Here is a 20785-nt window from a genome sequence, read left to right on the forward strand (position 1 = left end):
ACTAGCGTTGTGCGCGGAGAAAATGGTGGCGTAAGGGTCGAGGAGGTTGTGGTGTGGTTGTGCTAGGTTGGGGCAGGCAGGCATAGGCAATATGGGCAATATACGAAACTGTACGAAACGAACGAATGTGCGACGACTGCCGAGAGACGAGAACCGACTACGCGAGGGCCCTCACGAATGTCCACGGCCAGTTCTGAAATCAACATCGACAGTGCCAGCTGACTCGTTGTTACTTCGGGATGTGGTGCTGTTGTTCGAATGACGTGCCGTTTTCCAATAACATTCTATTCGACAAACAGGAGAAGACTGTCCGATGTTGCTAAAAAAGGATTTCGCGAAGGAACAAGTGTCGAGGTGAGAATTTGTGCGTTCGACAGGGTTCATAGGGACCACGTGGGTGCCATTTCGTGAAAAAGCAACGCTTTCGGTGGCGTTGCGCGCTTTGGAGGGGAGGAAGAAAACACGACAGCGGTTAGGGGGCAAAGGGGAGGAAGTGGAGCGAGAGCAGAGCGAACGAGGAAAAGGGTAAGGGAAGAGGGCGGTGGAGGAGGGGAAGGAATGACGCCGTGACTCTATGTATGTTGTTTTGAGCAGCGCACCGAAAGAAAACACGTGGGAAGATCGCGCAAAATGGCCTCGAAACGCGCAACTTATCGAAAGGTTCCGCGAATCCACCAGTTCCAACGAAACTCGATCAATCGGTCTCTCCCAGCAGTTTGCCGTTGACCGGAAAAGCCGTATTCAGCCAGCAGACTATCAGAGAGAAGAGGAGATAAATTATTCACACACGCGCGAAGGATTTTACGCGTGCTTCGCTCATTGCCCGGATCAAAACAACAGGATCGAGGTCCTCCCCGCGTATAAATGTAATAAACAAGTGCTGCGAGAATGTGTGCGTGTGCTAGTTTTTGCGTGTGTGCGTGTGGCTTGTCATGTACTATTTACCCTCCGTCTGCCTGTGGCGCGTGACGTAATCCATTCAAGCGCTTACTACGCAATACGAGACATCGCTCTCTCGCTTCAACTTGTTCCTCCCTCTCCCTTTGGCCCTTCACACATCCAGTAAACAGTCAAGAAACTCGAAACATTTCCCCTAAGCTATATTTATAAATATCATCCAGATACATTTTTCCCTCGATATTTTCTTTCGCTCTCTTTACTGAATGTTTACATTTTTGTTCGATGCTCGTTTTCGATGAATTCGTACATTAATGGATTTTCACGAATTCATCGGACTTTGTGCTTCGTGATGAATTCTAGGAACTGACTTTTTCACTTCGTTTCATGAATTCCGTATACTCTCGAGTGTGGTAAAGTGTTTCACGGAATTTTCGGACAGTTGGAATTTTTGCTCTCACCTCGCATGCCCCTCTCTCTCCCTTTCTTTCTTAAGTCTCCCCCCCCCCCCCTCCCATCCCTCTCTTCAAACCCATTCGTCGACTTCCTCTCTCTTTTCTGTCTTTTCCCACCCGCTGTTGCCCTTTCCTAACACATTGTAGCCTCCTTTTCTAGGAATTCCGTGTATCTCGCATGCACGCTCACAGACCTATGCATACGTACACACATACACACACCCCACCTTTGGGCTTAGAAAATCCTTAGATACTGAAGCGTGGCAAGAATTTTCGACGCGAAACCGCTGGATTTGGTTATGACGCGTCTTTTTAGGAAGCTTCTCTTTCTCGCTTCCGTTTAGGAAGCAATGCGACTCTTTCGGGAGAGCATGCCCCCCTGCCCTCCCTCCTGTTCGTTAGTAGACGTGAATCGGTCCATCCGAGGCCGAGGCGTGTTTTCGTGACCGAGCAATCTCTTTCTCTCTCTCGCAAGAGATCTTCGCAAGGTTAGGAACCTTAGGGCACGCTCGACTCGGTTCCTCCCTCTTCCGCCTCCCCTAACCACCGGAACGGGTTGTGCGTCTCCGGAATAATTGGGATTCCTGCGTGCGCGACAACCTGTTCCTTGGAACGGAATAACGAGCGACGCGTGTACTCGAGAACTTAACCTCTTTTCCACGCAAAATCTCTCCTCCTCCTCTTCCTCATCGGTCATTTATTATTTCAGTTAGGCGACGCCTCCCGGCTTCAAACCTTAATATAACTAATTATAGCCCATTGACCGCGACCCGTCGAATTTACGTGATCATGTGCAACAACAATAATAATATGCACGTGGAGGCAAATGTGACAAAAGAGCTATTAATTAGCTATCATTATTCTCGGAGTTTTCTCCAAAACGTGACAGTGCGTTAATAAGACGGTTGGGGTTGTCGTGCGAGTGGAGCGAGAGCTACTGCGCTGATGTGATTCAGTGAAACAAAAAAATGTTTGTTTTTTTTTCTATAGGAAAAATACAAGAGGCATTAGCGTGAACTTGTTCGCCAACAAGTGATCGATCTTGGTTTGTTTACCTTGCAACTATTTTCAAGTGGAACTCGTTGGTGACTGCTTGTGTGTATGTGTGTACGCCGTGGAGATTGGTACAAGTACAAAGAGCAAAGCACACATACGCGTATTGTGCTTCGAAACTTTGCCACTTGGATCGCTGGCGTTACGTAAACGAGACGCAGCGGCGACAGCAGCAGCACCAGCACAAAGTTGGCTTGGCGCACGCTGTAATTCCCGCTGTTTTCGACTTTCCATTTTTGGGCCTTTCGCGCGTATTCGTCGCGTCCAATAATTGAAGCGTAGAAAATCGGCATGTGGAATTCTGTGGATTTACCTCGTCCATTGACTCGACCGATATCGTTGGATTATCTTTCAGGAAATACCTTACTATGCACGTAAGTGAAATTTCAGGTAAATAGGCGCGATAAAGCGAGATAACCACACATTTTATTAACCGCTGCGTGACACAAGAAGAATGAATGCTGCAGCAGTATCAGTATTCGTGGTGCAGTAGTAGTGGTAGAGGCAGCACTATACTAGCATTAGTGTACATGTATTTCTGCCGTCGGAGATACCTTCCTAGACCGATAACGAAAAAATAAGTTGATATTAATGTGACCTTTGAGAAATAATTGTCCAGCATTGCAGGCACGTACCACCTCGAGGTCAAGTATGCATTGACCTGTAAAAATGAGCAATTCCGATAAAACGTGACGGTCACGTGCGAGACCAGCCGAAGATACGATGCGCAGGAGCGCAGCTGCCGGTTCACGAATTTATCATAACCGGCGCTCTGGTTGGAGGGAGAAAGACAATGAGAGAGCCCACTGTACGAATCTTTCCCGAGACCATTGGATCTGTTTACGCACTAATCATCACACACACACACACACATGAGTAAAATAAATTGGCAGCAATTAATTTTAATAGGCCATCGGCTATCATAATTTCAAAACAGCTCGATCGAGCGATTGGAAAGGAAAATAGATCTACGAAGGCGCATTTTTGGAAAACGTAGCAAATCGAGCAATGTATGCACAGTATTTTACACGGCATTAACGGTATGACGATGGATGAGTCAACACGGAAAAGAAGAGAGAGAGAGAGAGAGAGGAATGACGCAATAGTTGAGAGACATGGCGCAATAAACGGTAGAGCAAAACACCGAATTTCTCGGTGTTTTCTTATCGAAGATCTAAATTTGACGTGACTCGTACAGTCGCAAACGTTCCAGTTTCGTCTGAAACGAATCGCAAGCTTGATTCTTCTTCTCGGAAGAGAGCGTATAACCTCCATAAAAGTCAAATTTCTATACTCTCTCGAGTGAAGCTCAATTTTCAATCAATAAATTGGTCAAAACGACTCATCGATTCTTCTATTTATATTTATGACCTTTCGGAATCGACACGATGTTTGTTTTGGCCAACGACCTCGAGCTATACTGCACGTACCCTCATATTTAGAGTGAGTCGCAGTGAGACGAGCAAGCAGCAGGTACAGACTCTATACACATCTAATCTCATTTTGTCACTATTTAAACTTATTTCCATGAATTTATCGCTATAATAAATTCCCTTCTGTTTACTTTTTTTTTCTTTCTTTTCTAGAAATCAGATCTTCCACGGAGATGTTTACATTTTGACACGAACAAAAGAATTCCTTTCGGAGCTCTTCCTAGGAAATTCATGCAAACCGTTTCAATGTGTATTCTAACCTAATGGAAGAAAAATCTGAGGATTGTGCCTCTTGGAAATGGTATTCGGATCGATAATGGGCGAGAAAGCTAATTTATACAAGAAGCATTAACCTCGAGACGGTAATGCGCAATATGTTTTCAATAAAGCCGAGGACACTCGATAGTTATTGCCTATCGTGTTTTTCTGTCCACGTTTATCAAGCGCGTATGTGGGATTTGCTCGAGCAAATGGACAAAATATTTAGTCAAATGATTTCGCAGAGTGCTCGTTTGCGTAGAATTTGCCTCGAGATAGTTACTCGAGGCTCGCCTGGACATTTATCGACTCTCGATCTGCGCATTGGCTTTCAAAGTTTCACGTATGTATCTCTTTCCAAGCAAACGTTACACAGGTGTGCTATCGACTCGTCGTTTATGGCCGAGCGATTACAGAGAAATAGAAAAAGGAAAGAAAGAACTAAAATGTGACTTTTTATTTTCGTTAGACAGGTTTCCGGAGGTCGTTGCGATGATAAGGAATTCATGAGGTGGAATTTCTATTGTAGTTAATGACCTCCCCTCCCCCCACCACCACCTCTGCTTACTCTTGCACTTGTTCCTGCGTCAATCGATGGTGAAAATTGTCTGGAAAGAAGCAGAGGAATTTGACGAATCGACTGTCGATAATAATTAGAAATCTTGGTCCAAGGTGAAGAAGGAGAAAGAGAGAGAAGAGTGAGAGTGTAGCTGGCTGTCTGCCTGCTGGGAATATGCGACTATTAATAAATTGATTGTCCGTGGTCGAGGTGGTGTCGAGTGTCACATTGGGGTTCCATAGCCTGCGGTAGAGATTATTATTGTGACTGGAGGCAAGCAAGAGTGAGAGAGAGAGAGAGAGAGAGAGAGAGAGAGAGAGATTGGCAAAAGAGGAGCCTTATCGTTATCGTTATCGCCCGCTCACCGAGTTATGAATGGGCGGGATCGCACGCACGAGGCTCCCTCACACGACGAACCAGTCAAAACGTAAACAAACCGATGAAACATTGCTCACCAGTAGATCCACTTGCCAAAGCCATGTCTCAAATTTCTGGCTTGATCGAATTAGCTTATTATTTCGCCATTCAGCGTAAAATTGGCAAAAAGATAAGGATCTTTGAAAGTAATTATCGAATTGATCCACCTCCAACAAGCCCGTTCCAAGAGAGTGCAGAAAAAGGGACGCAACACATTGTGCTTGGTATACCTGAGCCACTATGTTGCTCGGCTAGTTTTATTTTTCTTCTTTCGGTTTCCGCTGAAGCGTGAACTGGCAAGATGGGTAACAATGAGTAAGCAAAGAAGGGGAATAGGTGTATATATATACCGGGTGGCGCCCACTGCGCCGTTCAATTAACAAAGTTGAAATATTTTTTTAAAGTATTTTATCACTCTGTTCTTTGTCGTAACATCTGTGTATCGTTGTTTTCAGAGTCTTTGGTCCGTCTGCATCCATGTCTGTACGATTGCTGGAAGAAAATGGTGTGTAAGACTCTGAGGGAAAATGAGAATTAAGCCACCCGGTATAAAGAAAAGGAGCGGCGAGTTATGAGAGTGGCAAAGTTGAGATGCCGTTGCCGATGGTAGTAAAGCAACAAAGTAGAGTATAATAGGAATGGGGCGAGAAACGGTCGGCGTGCCGGTCAAAGGAACGCAATCAATTTCTCAAAGGCGTCCCCGTTGCAACAGTATATCCGATATGTTATTAGGCAACGTGCAGCAATCTCACCAAAGATGGGAGTGACGCACGTGGAACCGACGTGCTTCGACATCAACAAACTCGTTTCCTTGCAACTTTCTTGCTGGCCTGGCCATTTTTTTGCTTTTTTGGCCTTTTTCATTATATGCTTCTTATATTTCGTCCTTCTCTTCCTTTTTTCTTTCGTTCGTCCGTCTTCATTTTGGCTGCACCCCTTTCCTCTCTCTTTCTTTCTTTCACGTATCACGCCGAGCCAGCAAAATCTCCCATTAAACAAAATATGAATTCCAATTTATTTAGCCACTTTGTGGAGGCGAATCTACCAGTTTAGATCTTCATCTTAATCGTCCAGATCCATCATTTCGTTATAATCCGTCGAGTGGAACGAAAATTCTCCCCAGCCCCCCCCCCCTTCCCCTCCCCTCCCTCCTTACCTTCTCCTCCAGCTGACTGACGGCCCTCGGAATTCCTGGCAACATAGTGCGGCCCGCGTCTGGCCACACTTTCTTGCGAAGATCCGACGATCGAGGATTGATAAACGCAAATGCAACATCGTCATTTCGCTTAGATGCTTGACAGCCTTTTTTCACCTTCCCTTCACTCCGCTGCGTTCCGTCCCGCAGCAAAGTGAGAGGAGAGAAAAAAAGTCAAAGACTCGAAACTCGTTTTTGCTGCGTAAGTCCATGATTAATCGGCCAGCAACTCGCTCGCCAGAACGAGCTTTTCTTAAGAGAAAGAGAGAGAGAGAAAAAAAATCAATGAATCGAATCACCTACCTTCGCGAACATTCGTCACGAGCGAATACAAAACTGGCGCCGCACGTGTGTGTGCGTGCGTGCGCGCGTGCGTGCGTGCGTGTCTTAGCTACTTTGTTCAACAAAGTGCATAATTTTGAATGTGAGAACTCTCTGCGAAACTAACAGCAATGTTTTATTTGGCTACGGAATTTATGTCACATTGTGGTACGAGCGGTTCTTATCAATTGTATGTTTATGGATTGCTGTTGCCCGTGATCCTTTGAGAAATGTAATATTTGCGTCCATCACAGGATCGATAATCTGTATTGGAATTGTTACGGGCGTACACGTATGTACCTGGCGTCCTATATATGTGCGTATAGTGCGTATTGCTGCGCTTGTTTGCGTTAATATAGTGAGGGACCTGTTAAATATTGTCAATGTTATAAATTTAGATAATAAGAATAATTGTAAGAAAAAATTACTGTATCTGAGTTTTAAATGTAAGCCTTATGTAATGAAGAATTTATCGAGGATCAAAAATTGCTTATATAAATGCTCATTGGTGGAGCCATCCGCTGACCTTCTGCTGGTCAGACATCGTCAGAATGGTCCTTGGACCAATACGAAGCCTCGAATTAAGCAATTTTTAACACTTAATAACTTCTTCGCTAAGGACTAGATTTAAAATGCTATTGCGAGCTATTAGAGTTATTCGTACGATCCTAAATTATATTTTTGGCCATATTTAACCAGACACCCGGTATATTACGTCTATGTGATTGCGTGCGTGTCTCGGCTACTTTGTTCAGCAAAGTGCATAATTTCAAATGCAAGGACACCGGTACGATGCAAAAATCAATGAAAAGAACAGAAATCCTTCTTGGAAGGATTTTGCCACATTGTGATACGAGCGGCTCTTTTTCACTACTATAGATTGCTCTTGGTGATCCTTCATTCCTGTTGACTCTGCGAAATATAATAATACCTATGTCCATCGAAGGATTGCTGATCCATGCTGTAATTTTTACAAGCCGGTAAAAAATTGGCGCCACACATACTTGCGTGTGTATGCGTTTGTGTAATTATGCTTATCTCAGCTACTTTGTTCGATAAAGTGGATAATTTTAAATACGAAAACATTTGTGCGATGCAAAAATCAATCGATGCAAACAACAAAAGTTCTCCAAAGGTTATTTACCACATTGTGGTACAACAGGCTCTCATCCAATATTATAAATTGCTCTTGGCAATTCTGCATTCGCATCAACTCTTGAAAACGTATATAATAATATTTACACCCACCCAATGATTGATGGTGCAAGATGAAGTTTTCACGAGAAAATAATGAATTAATACCTTATTTGTGTGTGTGTAATTATCCATGTTTATTTCGTAAAACAAAATGCATAATCGTAGATTCAAAAACACTTGTGTAATTCAAGCAACAAAATTGTATTATTCCGAGATGTTTATGTCACATTGTGATACTAGCGTTTCTTCTCATAAACAATTATAATTTTTCATTTAATTATATAATGTCATAAGTTGCTCTCGTCGATCTTTCGCTCGCACCGACTGTAAAACGCAATAAAATCAATATCCACCGAAGGATCGATAATTCATGCAGGAATTCGCAGGTTTCGAATGTATTCGCTGACAGTCGATAAAATCCTCCTAATTGAATTACGCGAGGAGAGCGACATCGAATTCCCTGAGTAAAAGGAGTTACTGCGCCTGTAATTCAATTCGGTGAAAGCACTTTTTGTTTACTTCAGCGTTATCGTCACCGGCGCGTTATTCTTCGTTCGGTGCGTTATTCGAATTTCGATCGGTATCTTGTTATTTATACGGCGAGTTCGAATGCTCGAAGATGGCTTCTTGGCCCGACGATATAATTAGCGCGCGCTAGCGATTCAGGTTTAAATAAGAATCGAAGATAGGCTTTTGAGTAGCCAAGGAGGAGGGGGAGGGGGGATGATGAATCGATGGCCATAAGCTTGCTCGAAAGCTCGGACAAGGTTGTAATCGAAGAAGCTCCTCAAAGAAAGTGTGGATGGATCGATGATAAATAAGAGCTGGTGGCACGCGGTCCAGACAATGCTACCCCCCCCCCTCAACCCCATCTGGTCCCCACAAACACACTCGCAATTTCAAGACCGTTTTTCAAAACGTTTTTCTCGCATTGCAGGAAATCACCAGCCTAGATCGAGAAAGCATGAAGCCTAAAAAGTATTTCATCTTCAACAAGAAGCTACTCTGAGTGAGACAGGAACCGAGCTTACGAGACTTATGCACAACCGTCATAAAGGAAGACACGCCTTGGACGCGCGACTTGCAAGCTCGCTGAGCGAACTTGCTCGAGCCAAATGAGCAGAATTTCAGTCTGCGAAAACGACAACTAGAAACACCAGAAGGGAAGGTATAGGATTTTCGTTTAGGAGAGAGAAAGAAAAATCGTTCGATGCAATTTTCTAATCTATTTTCCGATTGCAGGGACTCCAATTTGCGAGGAACAACGGTTGGTATAGAAAAAGAGAGCATAGAAGGAGGGAGGAACGGTTTACGCGAGCCTCTTTGGTGAACCATCGGACTGGAGGTAGAGGGGGAGGAGGAACATAGTGTGCGGTGATATTTGAAGAGGGGAGAGTCAGTGTACAGGACAGATCGCGATAGAATTCAGATTGGCGTCGATGAAACAGGAAGATGAAGACCAGCAGACTTCTGCTGATCGTCGTCGCGATCCTCGCGATCTTTGCCTCGAGGCCACTCGCTCAGCCCAAAAAATGGAGCTCGTCCAAGCACCTGGAAAAGACGATTAAGAGCAAATTTGATTTGGCTGTTGGTAACAGCGACGATGCGCTCGAATATTCCTTCAGGAACCACAGGGCCATCGATAAATCCAGGTAAAATCCATCACTCTCTGTCTCTAATCATTAATCACGTGTGCTGGGACCAGATATCTGTAACTTACTTGCGTTCTGTGCAGCAGCTCAACGGGCAACGGCTCGGCCAAAAGCACCCACCAATCACAGCAGTCCAGCAATTTGCCGAAATCTCGAGGAAAGCCAAGCGAGGATCCTCGAATCCCCAAAGGTAGACGTTACATGAGTCCAGTGATACGCGAAGGCATCTGTCACAGTGTGGATATTCGCAACAACGTCAACTACTTCCGGATTTTGAAGGACTGTCAGATCATTGAAGGATTCCTGCAGATCGTTCTTATGGAGAACAATACTGAGGCAGATTTTCAAAACATCAGTTTTCCTAATCTAAGGGAAATCACTGGTTACCTCCTGGTTTATAGGATCAGTGGATTGAAGACTCTCGCCAATCTCTTTCCCAATCTCGAGGTCATCAGAGGTGATATTCTCTTCACCGACTATGCATTTATGGTCTACGAGATGAACAATATCAAGGAGGTAATCCCGTGATATTTAATTCATACCGATTTACTCTTTCTTGTCATTCTCCAATCAACCATGTTAAAGTACTATGTATACCGTATGGAAGACTAATTGTGAAATTCAGCACGTACACTGATAATTTTCTTCGTTGTAAACGTATGGTTATTGTTGTTGCTCTTGATTCCCACGCAAAAATCAAGGCACTCGTGGCTTCGTCCCAATTTGTCCGGTGTTAACCAGAGGGTTAAGTGCCATTAATGAGATAATCAAGTTAACTGTCATTCTGACCTCTTGCTACTCTTTCTAATTTTCTCTCTTTGACTCTTCCCCCCACCAGATTGGCCTCAGCAATCTCACGGAGATATCTAGAGGGGGTGTCAGAATCGAAAAGAATCCTTCTCTTTGCTACACGAATACTCTCGACTGGAGTATCATCGTCAAGGCTGGGGAAAATGTTATCAAGGATAATGGACACGCTGCTTCGTGCCCTGGTACATAACCATTTCATATTTCTTCTCTTTTCTCTCTATTGACTTTTTCAATAATAGAATCCTTTCGACCAAAAGTTACATCTTTTTTTCATTTCAGGATGCTCGCAGTGTCCTGGTGGATATTGTTGGACAGCTAAGCACTGTCAAATGAGGGAAAAGCCAAAGTGTCACGAGCAGTGTCTGGGAGAATGTCATGGACCAACAGAGAAGGATTGTTACGTGTGCAAACACTACAGGCACGAGGGGAAATGCATGGAGCATTGCCCAATCGACCTGTGAGTCGCTATAATCCTATCATAATTTGCACAGATGCTCTCAATAGTCGAATTAATTTTTTAATTAAACAAAATAAATGTTTACAGGTATGCATACTTATCGAGACGATGTATCAGAAAAGAGGAATGTATAGAAATGAATAAGGTGAGAAAATTCAAGTTTGACGATGAACAAGTTTGGAGACCATTTAATGGTTCCTGCATCGTCCAATGTCCGGATGGTTTGGAGGATTACATCGATAAGAATAACGTGAGTGCTATAAAATTTTCCTGAAAAGAGGTATTTTCGAACATCCAAATAATCGTTGCTTTCATCTAAAATCATTAATCGAATTCTACAGGTAACAACTTGCAAGAAGTGTGAGGGACGATGTCGAAAAATAGGAAAGGGAGCTATAATACGTCATATCTCGGATGCTCAGAGTTTCCGTGGTACCACGATAGTGAAAGGAGCTCTGGAGTTCCAAATCAGAAATGGCAATCCAAATATTATGAACGAATTGACAGATGCATTTGGACTTATAGAGGAGATCACGGAATACGTGAAAGTTACCCATTCCTTTCCAATTACCTCGCTGTATTTCTTCAAGAAGCTTCGAGTGATAAAGGGAGAAAAACTAGACATCAACAACGCCAGTTTGGTAGTATTAGACAACCCGAACCTCTCGAATCTCTTCCCACCTGATCAAAAGCTGGAGATTAAAAATGGCAGATTATTCTTTCACTACAATCCAAAATTGTGCTTGAACAAAATCGACGAGCTGGGTAGGATGGTCGGTATAACAAACTTTACTAATTTAGAAGTACAGGCGGTGTCCAACGGAGAAAAGGTGGCTTGCGTTACCATGGATATTAATTTGAGAGCCAAAGAGATTGGCTCCGATTACGTGAATCTTAACTGGGACAGTTACAAGGCCCCAGAACGTCAACAATTGTTAAGCTACGTGTTAAACTACATTGAAACTGAGAACGAGAACATCACGTACGAAGCTAACGCTTGTGGCAATAATAACTGGCAGATGGTTGACGTCGACGTTCCAAATCAGAATTCTTCATTCGTGTCAAAACTGATCACAGAATTAAAACCGTACACAAAGTACGCAGCATATGTAAAAACATTCTCTGCTATGAACGACAGTCTCTCTACCAATAGCAGAGGTAAAGCCAGTCAGGTTGGTCAATCTGAAATAATGTTTTTTCGAACTCGTAGCGATATCCCATCGACCCCCATCAACGTAGTCTCCAGCTCTTTGAGCAGCAGCGAGATATCTGTAAAATGGGACCCACCTGAACGTCCAAACGGTCCAATCTCTTACTACATGATCTCTGGCTTTCTCAGACCAGACGACAAAGAGTTCTTGTCCTCTCGAGATTACTGCAAGGACAGCCTTGTTCCAGATTCGCAAGTGGACGAGACTCAAGAGATAGCCATAAAAACCACCGTTGTAAATCCAAGTTCCTGTTGCTCCAAGGACACCGCTGCCAAAACCGTATCTATGAAGAAATTCGATATTTTCTGCCACGAGAACATCACACTGAGCTACGTTCCTGCCGAGAAGAAGGACTACTGCGTTTTCAACAAGTACAATGATTTCGAGAGTGAGTTCGATCGTCTGGCAGAGGACTCGATGGAGAAGAGTAGAGGAGCTATGCTCAATCTGGACGACAGTTTGACCAGAATTGTAAATGGTGTTTACCATTCCTTCGTGTTCAATGTTAGCGCCAGCAATAATTCCTACATTATCGATAAGCTTCGTCACTACTCGCTGTACACGATCTCTGTGGCAGCTTGTGGGACGAAAAGCAGCAATAGAGAAATGTGTTCCTCGGTTCAGTACACGAACACGAGAACCGACAGAAGGCGGTCCGCTGATAATGTGCCAAATGTCAAGGTCGAGGTCTTCAACAACACCATAGTAGACATTACGTGGGACACTGTGCCAAATCCCAATTCCCTGACGGTTGCTTACGTGGTGGAGTACACGAATCTCGACGTGAGAGACGCCAAGAAGAGCACGGACTGTATCCCTTACTCTGTTTACGTGGAGAAGCGAAATGCCTACTCCATAAAGCACTTGAGTCCTGGAAAGTACAGTCTGAGAATGAGATCCACCTCGTTGGCAGGGGATGGTGATTTTTCTGAACTGATCTACTTCTCTGTTGGTCTCAAGGAGGACAACTCGACCATAATAATCGCCTTGTTAATCTTTGCCACGTTAGCAGCGACTGTAATGGTAGCTTATCTCTTTTTCAGGAGTCGTAGTAAGAGAAAGCAGCAGGAAAGATTGATAGCCAATGTCAATCCTGACTATATAGAGACCCAGTACACGATGGACAATTGGGAAGTGGAGAGGGAGAGCGTGGAGATCCTGGAGGAGCTGGGTCTCGGTAATTTCGGAATGGTCTACAAGGGCTGCTTGGATAAGACTGTCATGGTAGCCATAAAGACCATCTCCGAGAAGTGCAGCGAACGAGAGAAGAACGAGTTCCTGAACGAGGCGTCCGTCATGAAGAACTTCTCGACATTCCACATCATCAAACTCCTCGGTGTGGTGTCTGTAGGGAATCCTCCTTACGTCATAATGGAGCTGATGGAGAACGGCGACCTGAAGACTTACCTGAGGAGAATCAGGGACACCCACTTGGTACCAAACGCATCAAGAATCATCAGAATGGCAGCCGAGATCGCCGATGGCATGGCTTACCTAGAATCTAAGAAATTCGTGCATCGCGACCTGGCTGCCAGGAACTGTATGGTGTCCAAGGACCTTGTCTGCAAGATCGGTGACTTTGGCATGGCCAGGGACATCTACGAGACTGATTACTACAAAATTGGCAAAAAAGGACTTTTGCCCATAAGGTGGATGGCTCCTGAAAATTTGTCCGATGGTGTTTTCACGTCAGACTCTGATGTCTGGTCGTTTGGCGTGGTTCTCTACGAGATCCTCACCCTGGCGGAGGTCCCCTATCAGGGACTGTCCAACGAGGACGTGCTGAGCTACGTCCTCAGGAAGGGTATACTGAATATACCGAGAAACTGTCCGGAGAACATCATGAAGATCATGGAGAGGTGCTTCAAGTGGAGGCCCAACGACAGGCCGACCTTCATGGAGATCGTGGCCGAGCTGGAGCCGTTCCTGGGCCAGGATTTCTGCGAGAAGTCCTTCTATCACTCGACCGATGGCGTGGAGATCCGCAGGTTGGGCCTTAAAAAGGCTTATCACCATGCTGCGCCCATCAGATTCCATTGGGGTAACGAGACCGCCCGATGGGTCAGGGAATTCGAGGATAACGTTACCTTGCTGGATCAGACGAAGGCTGGCACCAGCCGTGGTAGGATCTTCAAGAACGGATTCCAGCATTTTGGCAATGTTACCAATATGGAGGACGTACCGTTGGATCGATGAGAGCGGAGGCCTCAAAACTCGACCAAATCGTCCTCCTTAGGCAATTTTCGGCCTCCTCCGGATTCGTTCCAACCGTCCGTTAGTCCTGATTCCGGCAGAAATTCCACAGGTTAGTCTCTGACCGAACCAAACGATAGATCGAGAAATGTAGAGAAAAGCTTGTACATAATCCTAGAAACATTGCAACATTTTTCCAACCTATTCATTGTATAGACAAGTCTGTGCGATTACTGCTCCGAATCACCTCGAATATTATTGTAAAGGGCTAAGGGAACGAAGGATCTAGGAGAGACCATCGAAAAGTAATTAACGATACTCAGGGCAATATTCGGTATGGGGATGACTCGAAAGTTGTAAAGAGGAAAATGTTACCAAATGAATATCACCCCGAGTGATTTTCCCTATGGACCAATACTAAAATTAATGACGAACAATCACGGGCGAAAAGTTTGAGAAACCCTCCTTATAAATATGTAAATAGAAACCGTTCCAAGTTTAAACGGGAGACCAGCTAGTTATTAAGCCATCGAACAATTAGTTTATTTCAATTTAACAACAGTACTACTATTATTATATCTTAATACAATACCATAATTGTGCGAACGTGTATTACCGTCTCTACTTAAACGAAACTTCACTTAATTCAATTTAACCTTTCTTAAATTTATCTGCCAAATTAGCGTAACTATGAATTTTCTGTAGCCCGTATCTCATCTGGTTATCATTCCTCTCGAAGGATTCTCGTTTTCTTCAGAATTTAGTAAACCTTATAGCGCAGATTCTCATTTTCTCACTGTCGTAAGCTCTGGGGGCTATTCGATGTTGTTATACTGTTAATTATTATTATCATTATTAATATTAATATTGTAACGTCCATTCCTCTTCGAGGGATTCGTTTCCTCGTCCCGCGCTAATTTCTGAATGTCGTTTCGAGTTATAGATTAAGTCGAATCGATCGATCGATCACCTATAAAGCATAGAATTTAATGGAGTAAGGGCTATAGCACACAAAAAAACTTAAGCAATAAGATGAAAACGAACCAATCACAGTTTAGCCATTGCCGAAATTTTCAACAGTGATTGGTTCGTTTTCATCTTATTGCTTAAGTCTTGCTTAAGTTTTTTTGTGTGCCATAGCCCTAACTCCGAACTACTCCGAAGGAGGAATCGTGTCACTCTTGTATCGACCGTTTAACGATCGGTAGCCAGGATATTCGAGTTTTCCCTGAACGCTCCCGATCTTTAAAAAGTCCCGAAAAATTGCAAGGCAATATAATATACTATAAATATGTAGAATAGGTCAGCTAGAAAATAATTTCAAAAGATTTCGACTGCTCTAATCTCATTTTAATGCATCGTCGCAATAACGTAGCTTTTAAGTACCATGCCGAAGAAGCAAAAATCAGCAGAACTGATTCGAACGCGAATATCTGTCGTCCTCCGTTACATTTTATAAGGAAAGAGATTCGCAGCAAAAATTCTTTTTGCCTCTGATTCCCAATGCTACTCGTGCAAGATGAAATCTGGACGCGCGACCTCTCCCTCTCTTTCTCTCTCTCACTCTCCTTACAATTTCGACGAAAGTAGCTTCAATGCAAACATTTTTCTTGGCTCAGATTCGCGCAGTGGCATTCGAGCGTTGGTCGTAAAACCTGTTTCCGTCTCTTTGCTACTTATCGCGCGTCCAGCGTGAGAATATTCGCGCACGAACAACTGTCCTGCAAAGCAGAGAGAAAGATGGAGAGTGTGTGTGTGTGTGGGGGGGGGGGGAGGGGATATGCGGATCTTAGCAATGCGGTAGAAGATTAAAAAAAGCTCGCCAGAGAACTTGGTTGAATAGAATTTTATGCAAGGTGACTGAACGAATAGCGGAATTGATTGTAACGTAAAAAGCAATGATTCATTTGGATGTTTGCGATTAACTCGAGGGAAGGAATAAGAAAACAGGCAAATTACAGGAAAATGTTAGTTAACAGATTGGTCAAAGTTGTAAATAGTAGGATACTTTAATTCTGATGTAAATTGTATACTATTAGCTATTAACTGACCGCTCAGTGCCTTAGCAATTATAGCAACACTTTCTTGTAGTTTCTCATGGGACCTCCCTCTTTCTCTCTGTCAGTTTTGTTAACAAAGTGGAATTGTAGCTTCTCACTACGAATTGTTATTTCATTGAAAAATCTCCAGGCTATTCAGGGCTCTTGCTGTTAGAGAATTCTCATGTTGAATGGCAAAACTGCTATTTCTGTAAAGCACTCCAAAGCGAAAATTGTGAGATACAAAAGAAGAGTCGAAAGCAGGAAAAACTATGTTAGTAAAATCACTTATTTGGAAAAATAATGTCGAAATTCCCTGGCGGATTGTTTTTGTAAAACTTGAAACGATCAAGATGCCAGTATTAATGTCATTTGATTTTAATTAATTTAACTTTTTGTTATATAGCCGTAACAGATATACTTTTGACACGCATTCAAGTACACTCATATATACACATACACAAACGCATAGATATACACATGCATATGCACAATGGCATTAAGCCAGAACGGACTGAAATCAAAGACTTAGTTGCAAATTAGGGTTGCCCTGATGTACTAGTTTCCTTAATCCTTATTTATCCGCGAAAGCGAAGAATCTTAGCCTTAATTAGTAAGTAAATTCTCTGATAAGATATTAATTAAATTAATTCTTCAGCAGTAAAGCGCCAATTGATCCGATTCGCATAAATCATTAATCGTACCGAATATAACCCTATGACGATTTTAATCATTTTCATAAAGCGAATCGATCGAGTCGTTGATATTGATTATTATTTTTATTATTAATTATTCATTAGTATTGTCAAAATTCGATTTAGCGAAAAAGCTTAGTAACATGAAACAAAAGTATACAAACTAATTTAGTCCAAAGTATTCGCGAGATTTTGACTCCTCGAATAACCGTTACGAGGGATTCATGAAAAATAATACAAAGTTATATAATATATAAATTGTTATTAACAATCGTAATTTATTTAATTGTGCAACAATGATAGAGTATTTAGAAGGACATTAGATTTATATAATGTAGGACGGCGAACACTTGGTACCAATTTTCCGATAACAATGATTTTACAAAGCCACAAAACTTTTTCCATGAAATGTTATTAGAATCTCGCGACGACCTATATTTTTATCATTAATTTTATTTATTCGATAGTATTTCTACGTTACTTCAAATATGTGTTCCCAATTATTATTATTATTATTAATTTAATTATCATTATTTTTATATTATCAATATTAACATTATTTTTATTATTATTATTTAGAAACTAAATCTAAACAAAAGAGAGGATAGATAAGTAGATAGATAGAGAGAAAGAGAGGAAGAGAGAGACGTTAATCTATATTTTGAGAGATTCGAGTGGAGCGGGACGAGCTTTTATCCAAATAAACTTTTAAACGACTTTATTTATAAATTTCTACAACGTCTCTCTTTTTCTTGTTTTATTTTTTATTCAATATTTGCATCGGGCATGTTGCATTAAGGTAAAAGAGAAACATCGTGAAAAAGAAGAAGCAAGGTTGATGATTTCTTGGCAGCGCCAAACTGGGATGACCAAAGTATTCATTAGCTTCTCGTTTTTCTCCTGGTGCGCCGCAGCTGCCATCTGCGAGACGCGAGCTTTTCCGCTTCGCGAGCGGCCAACGAATCTCACGCGCTTCCTCCTTGAGAGCGGGAAATTGCTAAAAAAATGTATCCATTAAAAATCGAAGTTTCCTCGAGACTTCTTCGATCATTCGCAAATACTGCGTGCGTACTGAGAAAAAAATCATTTGATTCAAATAAATGTTGCTTCGAATAGTTGTCAATTATAACTATATACTCGATTTCAATCAGTATAACTCGTTGAATTAAAAGAAATTGAATAAAATTTAATTCATTTAATTTTATAAATGAATTAATATTGATTGAATATTAAATTAGCAATATGTTGAAGCAAGGGTTTATTTGACTGATAAGATGTTTTCCCAGTTAACGCATACAGGCTGTCATTTGAACAACGCAGTTTAATATAAAGGACCTCGGATGGGGTACCATGCATAGATCTTGTGAATGCTGTGGAATGACATTCGAATGACAATCTGTATGTATAAGTACCATTTATACATATATAGTGTATTTATGTATATGTCGCTTTAACTTATTTGAAACTCTTGTTCTCCTGCTCCTCCTCCGCAACCACCATCATCACACTTCACCGTTCACTTCTTCAGCGCTCACCTGGGATTCCAAATTTCATTTAACAATTCTCGCTTCTGTTTTGTTTTTTTAGAGAATGGTTGCTGTGTTTCCGTTCGTCTACTATTTGAGGAAAAGAAAAATTAGTCATATTCATTAATGCTTAAAAAAAGAGATATGATTGCCAAAAATGAAAGGATCCCAGGAGAGTACGAGATTCTCATTCCTGCGGGTCTACCTGATTTTTCGCGATGCGCCTTGAATGGTAATTGTTGGATGGAACCCCGGAAGAAGCCAAAAAGTAGTCCAATGTCGAAAAGTCCGCATCGAGAAGAGTCGAGATCCGTTGAAGAGAATATTCCTCGTAATACAAAAACTAAAAGAGTATCCTGCCATACCGTGTCTTCCACGACAGAGACTAAGAACGTTATTGTAATCTAGTGTAATATTTATGTACCTTTAAGTTGATTAGCTTTAGTTAAATTATTGCGTGCCCTGAGTATACAAAAGAACAAGGACGTATGTGTGTATTTGAGAGAGAGAGAGAGAGAGAGAGAATTATCTTGTTAGCCAAATAAACAATTGGCTCTAAGTCGAGGAGTAAACATTTCAACGTGGAATGGAAATTTTCAATACGCACATTGTCTATAAATATCACCAGGAATTGTTAGAAACGAGGACACAGAAACTGTGAAAGAATCCGTGATTGTTTTATTGGAAATTAGTTAAGAAAACAGCTTTATTTATTTATCATTCTAACGCGTAAAATTAATATATATTTTTTTATCCCTATATTTAATTTGTTAAAGCGAGGAGTGAAGATTCTAATCTTTCTGCCGTAACTTTATCCCCCTCCCCTCAAATGCTATAAGTGTCGTATCTCTCACTCTCTCCAAAAAAAAAGTAAATTTAATTCTTAGCTCTTAACATCATCGTATACAATTAATTTACGTACTTTGATCTACGATTTTGGTTTATTCCGAAAAGTAAAAAAAAACTAAGAAGAGGAGGAAGAGGAAGAACCATATTCTCTCCATTTTTCAATCGTTAACTAGTCCGCGTTGACACACAATTGTAAATAAATCATGTACTGCACTAATTTAGTATTGCCGCTGAGTATTACAACTAGTCACATAAGCCAAAAGTTTGTTACTCTCGCAAAAAAGTTTTCGTTTTTTTTCCAGTTTTGTATAATAAAGGAAGATGATAAAACACCAAATTGGATCGTTTTTATTATTGCTGGCACAATGATTTTGCTTTTAAGCTTTGCGTTTTCGAGGACGACTTACCGATGGGTTTCTCCTCGTCGATCGGAAAGACCTCGAGGAAACGGGAGGAGGGAATCCACGAGCGAACGATACGGTGAGTCACGTTTAGGATTTGTTACAAGGCTAAAGTAAAAAGCGGATCTCGCACGCGATAGAATCTATCAGAAGCAGGGCGAGAAAGCGTTTGACGAATCTGGTGCACGGCCTTGACACGCGGGATCGATCAGCACCTGGAAGCCCAGGAAAGAACCACAGAGAGAAAGAGAGAAAGAGAACCGATACCGGCAAAAACAACACCGAGAGACTTCCAGGAGTTCATTGCAGTTTATTTCCGTTTAACCTAACAAATTCGGTCAGAATCTCTCGACGTATCGTGTGGTGCTGTGCTGTGACGTATTCAAAAGATCCACATTCACCAGCTAGCTCCACCTGTTCCTCAGGAGCTTACCAAACTCCTAACCTAAGATTCGTATTCTTCACTCTAGTCTTCGCGCGAAAATCGCGCCAACAACCAAACTCCTCACCGCCCCCCACCCCCTTCTATTCCTCTCTCGTGATTCTTTTACTTTTTTTCTAACCCCCTTTCTCCCTACTCTATCAATCAATCTTGTCAAACTCGTTTAGGAAAACAATGCGGTACATATCGCAAGGACAAATTTTCAAGTACATCTCCAGATAAACAGCGAGACAATAACGATAAATTGATAAGAGTTACTACAGAAAGAAACTCGAGTGTTATTAGTGCAAAAAAAACCTTGTGCAGCGTAACATTTCTAATCAGAGTTTGCTTATCGGATTGTATTTGTCACGTGAGAATGGTGCACAATTGCTAACAAATATGTATATGTCCCGGTTTTATTGACCAAAGAAAACAATTGTCCCCCTCGCCCCAACGCTTCTTCTAGAGTACTTTCGTAAATATAGATAGATTATCTTTATAAATCTACAATTACAGTCGATTGATCTGCCAGAATTTTTGGAACTGATAAATATTCATGGACTTCCAGCTATTGTCGATATACTGGGACTTTTCAAATAATGATTGTTCTACCAAAATATAAATGCAGAAGTAAACTTGTTGGGATAGTAGAATGATAAAAAGAAGCACAATCGCAGTCTTGATATTATCTATACGTATTAGCAAGGTTAATTGTTATGACTCGTTTGTGTTTGTAGAAGAAA

General features: G+C 42.0%; 2 protein-coding genes across 7 annotated transcripts; one reads left to right on the top strand and one right to left on the bottom strand.

Annotated features, from left to right (window-relative positions):
- Positions 1-154: 154 nt before the first annotated feature.
- Positions 155-18574, top strand: LOC136777010 (insulin-like receptor). Of its 2 annotated transcripts, none has more exons than XM_066733003.1 (11): positions 155-525; positions 595-3878; positions 3992-4439; positions 4570-8953; positions 9028-9437; positions 9521-9953; positions 10276-10429; positions 10527-10704; positions 10792-10954; positions 11046-14220; positions 18430-18574. In XM_066733003.1, exons 5-10 carry the CDS (start codon positions 9238-9240, stop codon positions 14109-14111), a joined length of 4194 nt encoding a protein of 1397 aa, XP_066589100.1. In that variant the 5' UTR covers positions 155-525; positions 595-3878; positions 3992-4439; positions 4570-8953; positions 9028-9237; the 3' UTR covers positions 14112-14220; positions 18430-18574. The 2 variants fall into 2 exon arrangements, with proteins under 2 accessions (XP_066589100.1, XP_066589101.1); XM_066733004.1 differs by having other exon boundaries at positions 9524-9953.
- Positions 15900-18731, bottom strand: LOC136777013 (uncharacterized). Of its 5 annotated transcripts, none has more exons than XM_066733007.1 (3): positions 18574-18731; positions 18378-18458; positions 15900-17821 (listed from the first exon to the last, which is right to left on the bottom strand). In XM_066733007.1, the coding sequence occupies exons 1-3, from the start codon at positions 18729-18731 to the stop codon at positions 17611-17613; spliced, it is 450 nt and encodes a 149-aa protein (XP_066589104.1). In that variant the 3' UTR covers positions 15900-17610. The 5 variants fall into 5 exon arrangements, 2 of the variants coding, with proteins under 2 accessions (XP_066589104.1, XP_066589103.1); XM_066733006.1 differs by having other exon boundaries at positions 15900-17839; XR_010823205.1 differs by lacking the exon at positions 18574-18731 and having other exon boundaries at positions 15900-17839; positions 18298-18438.
- Between the last annotated feature and the right edge of the window lie 2054 nt (positions 18732-20785).

This window comes from Prorops nasuta, unplaced genomic scaffold, assembly GCF_024137725.1.
Source record: "Prorops nasuta isolate Cenicafe-Biocafe unplaced genomic scaffold, Cenicafe_Pnas_1.2 PNAS00010, whole genome shotgun sequence".
NCBI lineage: Eukaryota > Metazoa > Arthropoda > Insecta > Hymenoptera > Bethylidae > Prorops > Prorops nasuta.

Bases quoted from the DNA above. Each gene is read 5' to 3' on its own strand.
- LOC136777010 (XM_066733003.1), top strand. From the start codon at position 9,238: ATGAAGACCAGCAGACTTCTGCTGATCGTCGTCGCGATCCTCGCGATC. The intron at 9,954-10,275 runs GTAATCCCGTGA...TCCCCCCACCAG, and splicing joins AGATGAACAATATCAAGGAG to ATTGGCCTCAGCAATCTCAC. The intron at 10,955-11,045 runs GTGAGTGCTATA...CGAATTCTACAG, and splicing joins ATTACATCGATAAGAATAAC to GTAACAACTTGCAAGAAGTG.
- LOC136777013 (XM_066733006.1), bottom strand. From the start codon at position 18,731: ATGGCAGGATACTCTTTTAGTTTTTGTATTACGAGGAATATTCTCTTC. The intron at 18,459-18,573 runs GTAGACCCGCAG...TTCCTCAAATAG, and splicing joins GGCGCATCGCGAAAAATCAG to TAGACGAACGGAAACACAGC. The intron at 17,840-18,377 runs GTGAGCGCTGAA...ACATTTTTTTAG, and splicing joins AATGAAATTTGGAATCCCAG to CAATTTCCCGCTCTCAAGGA.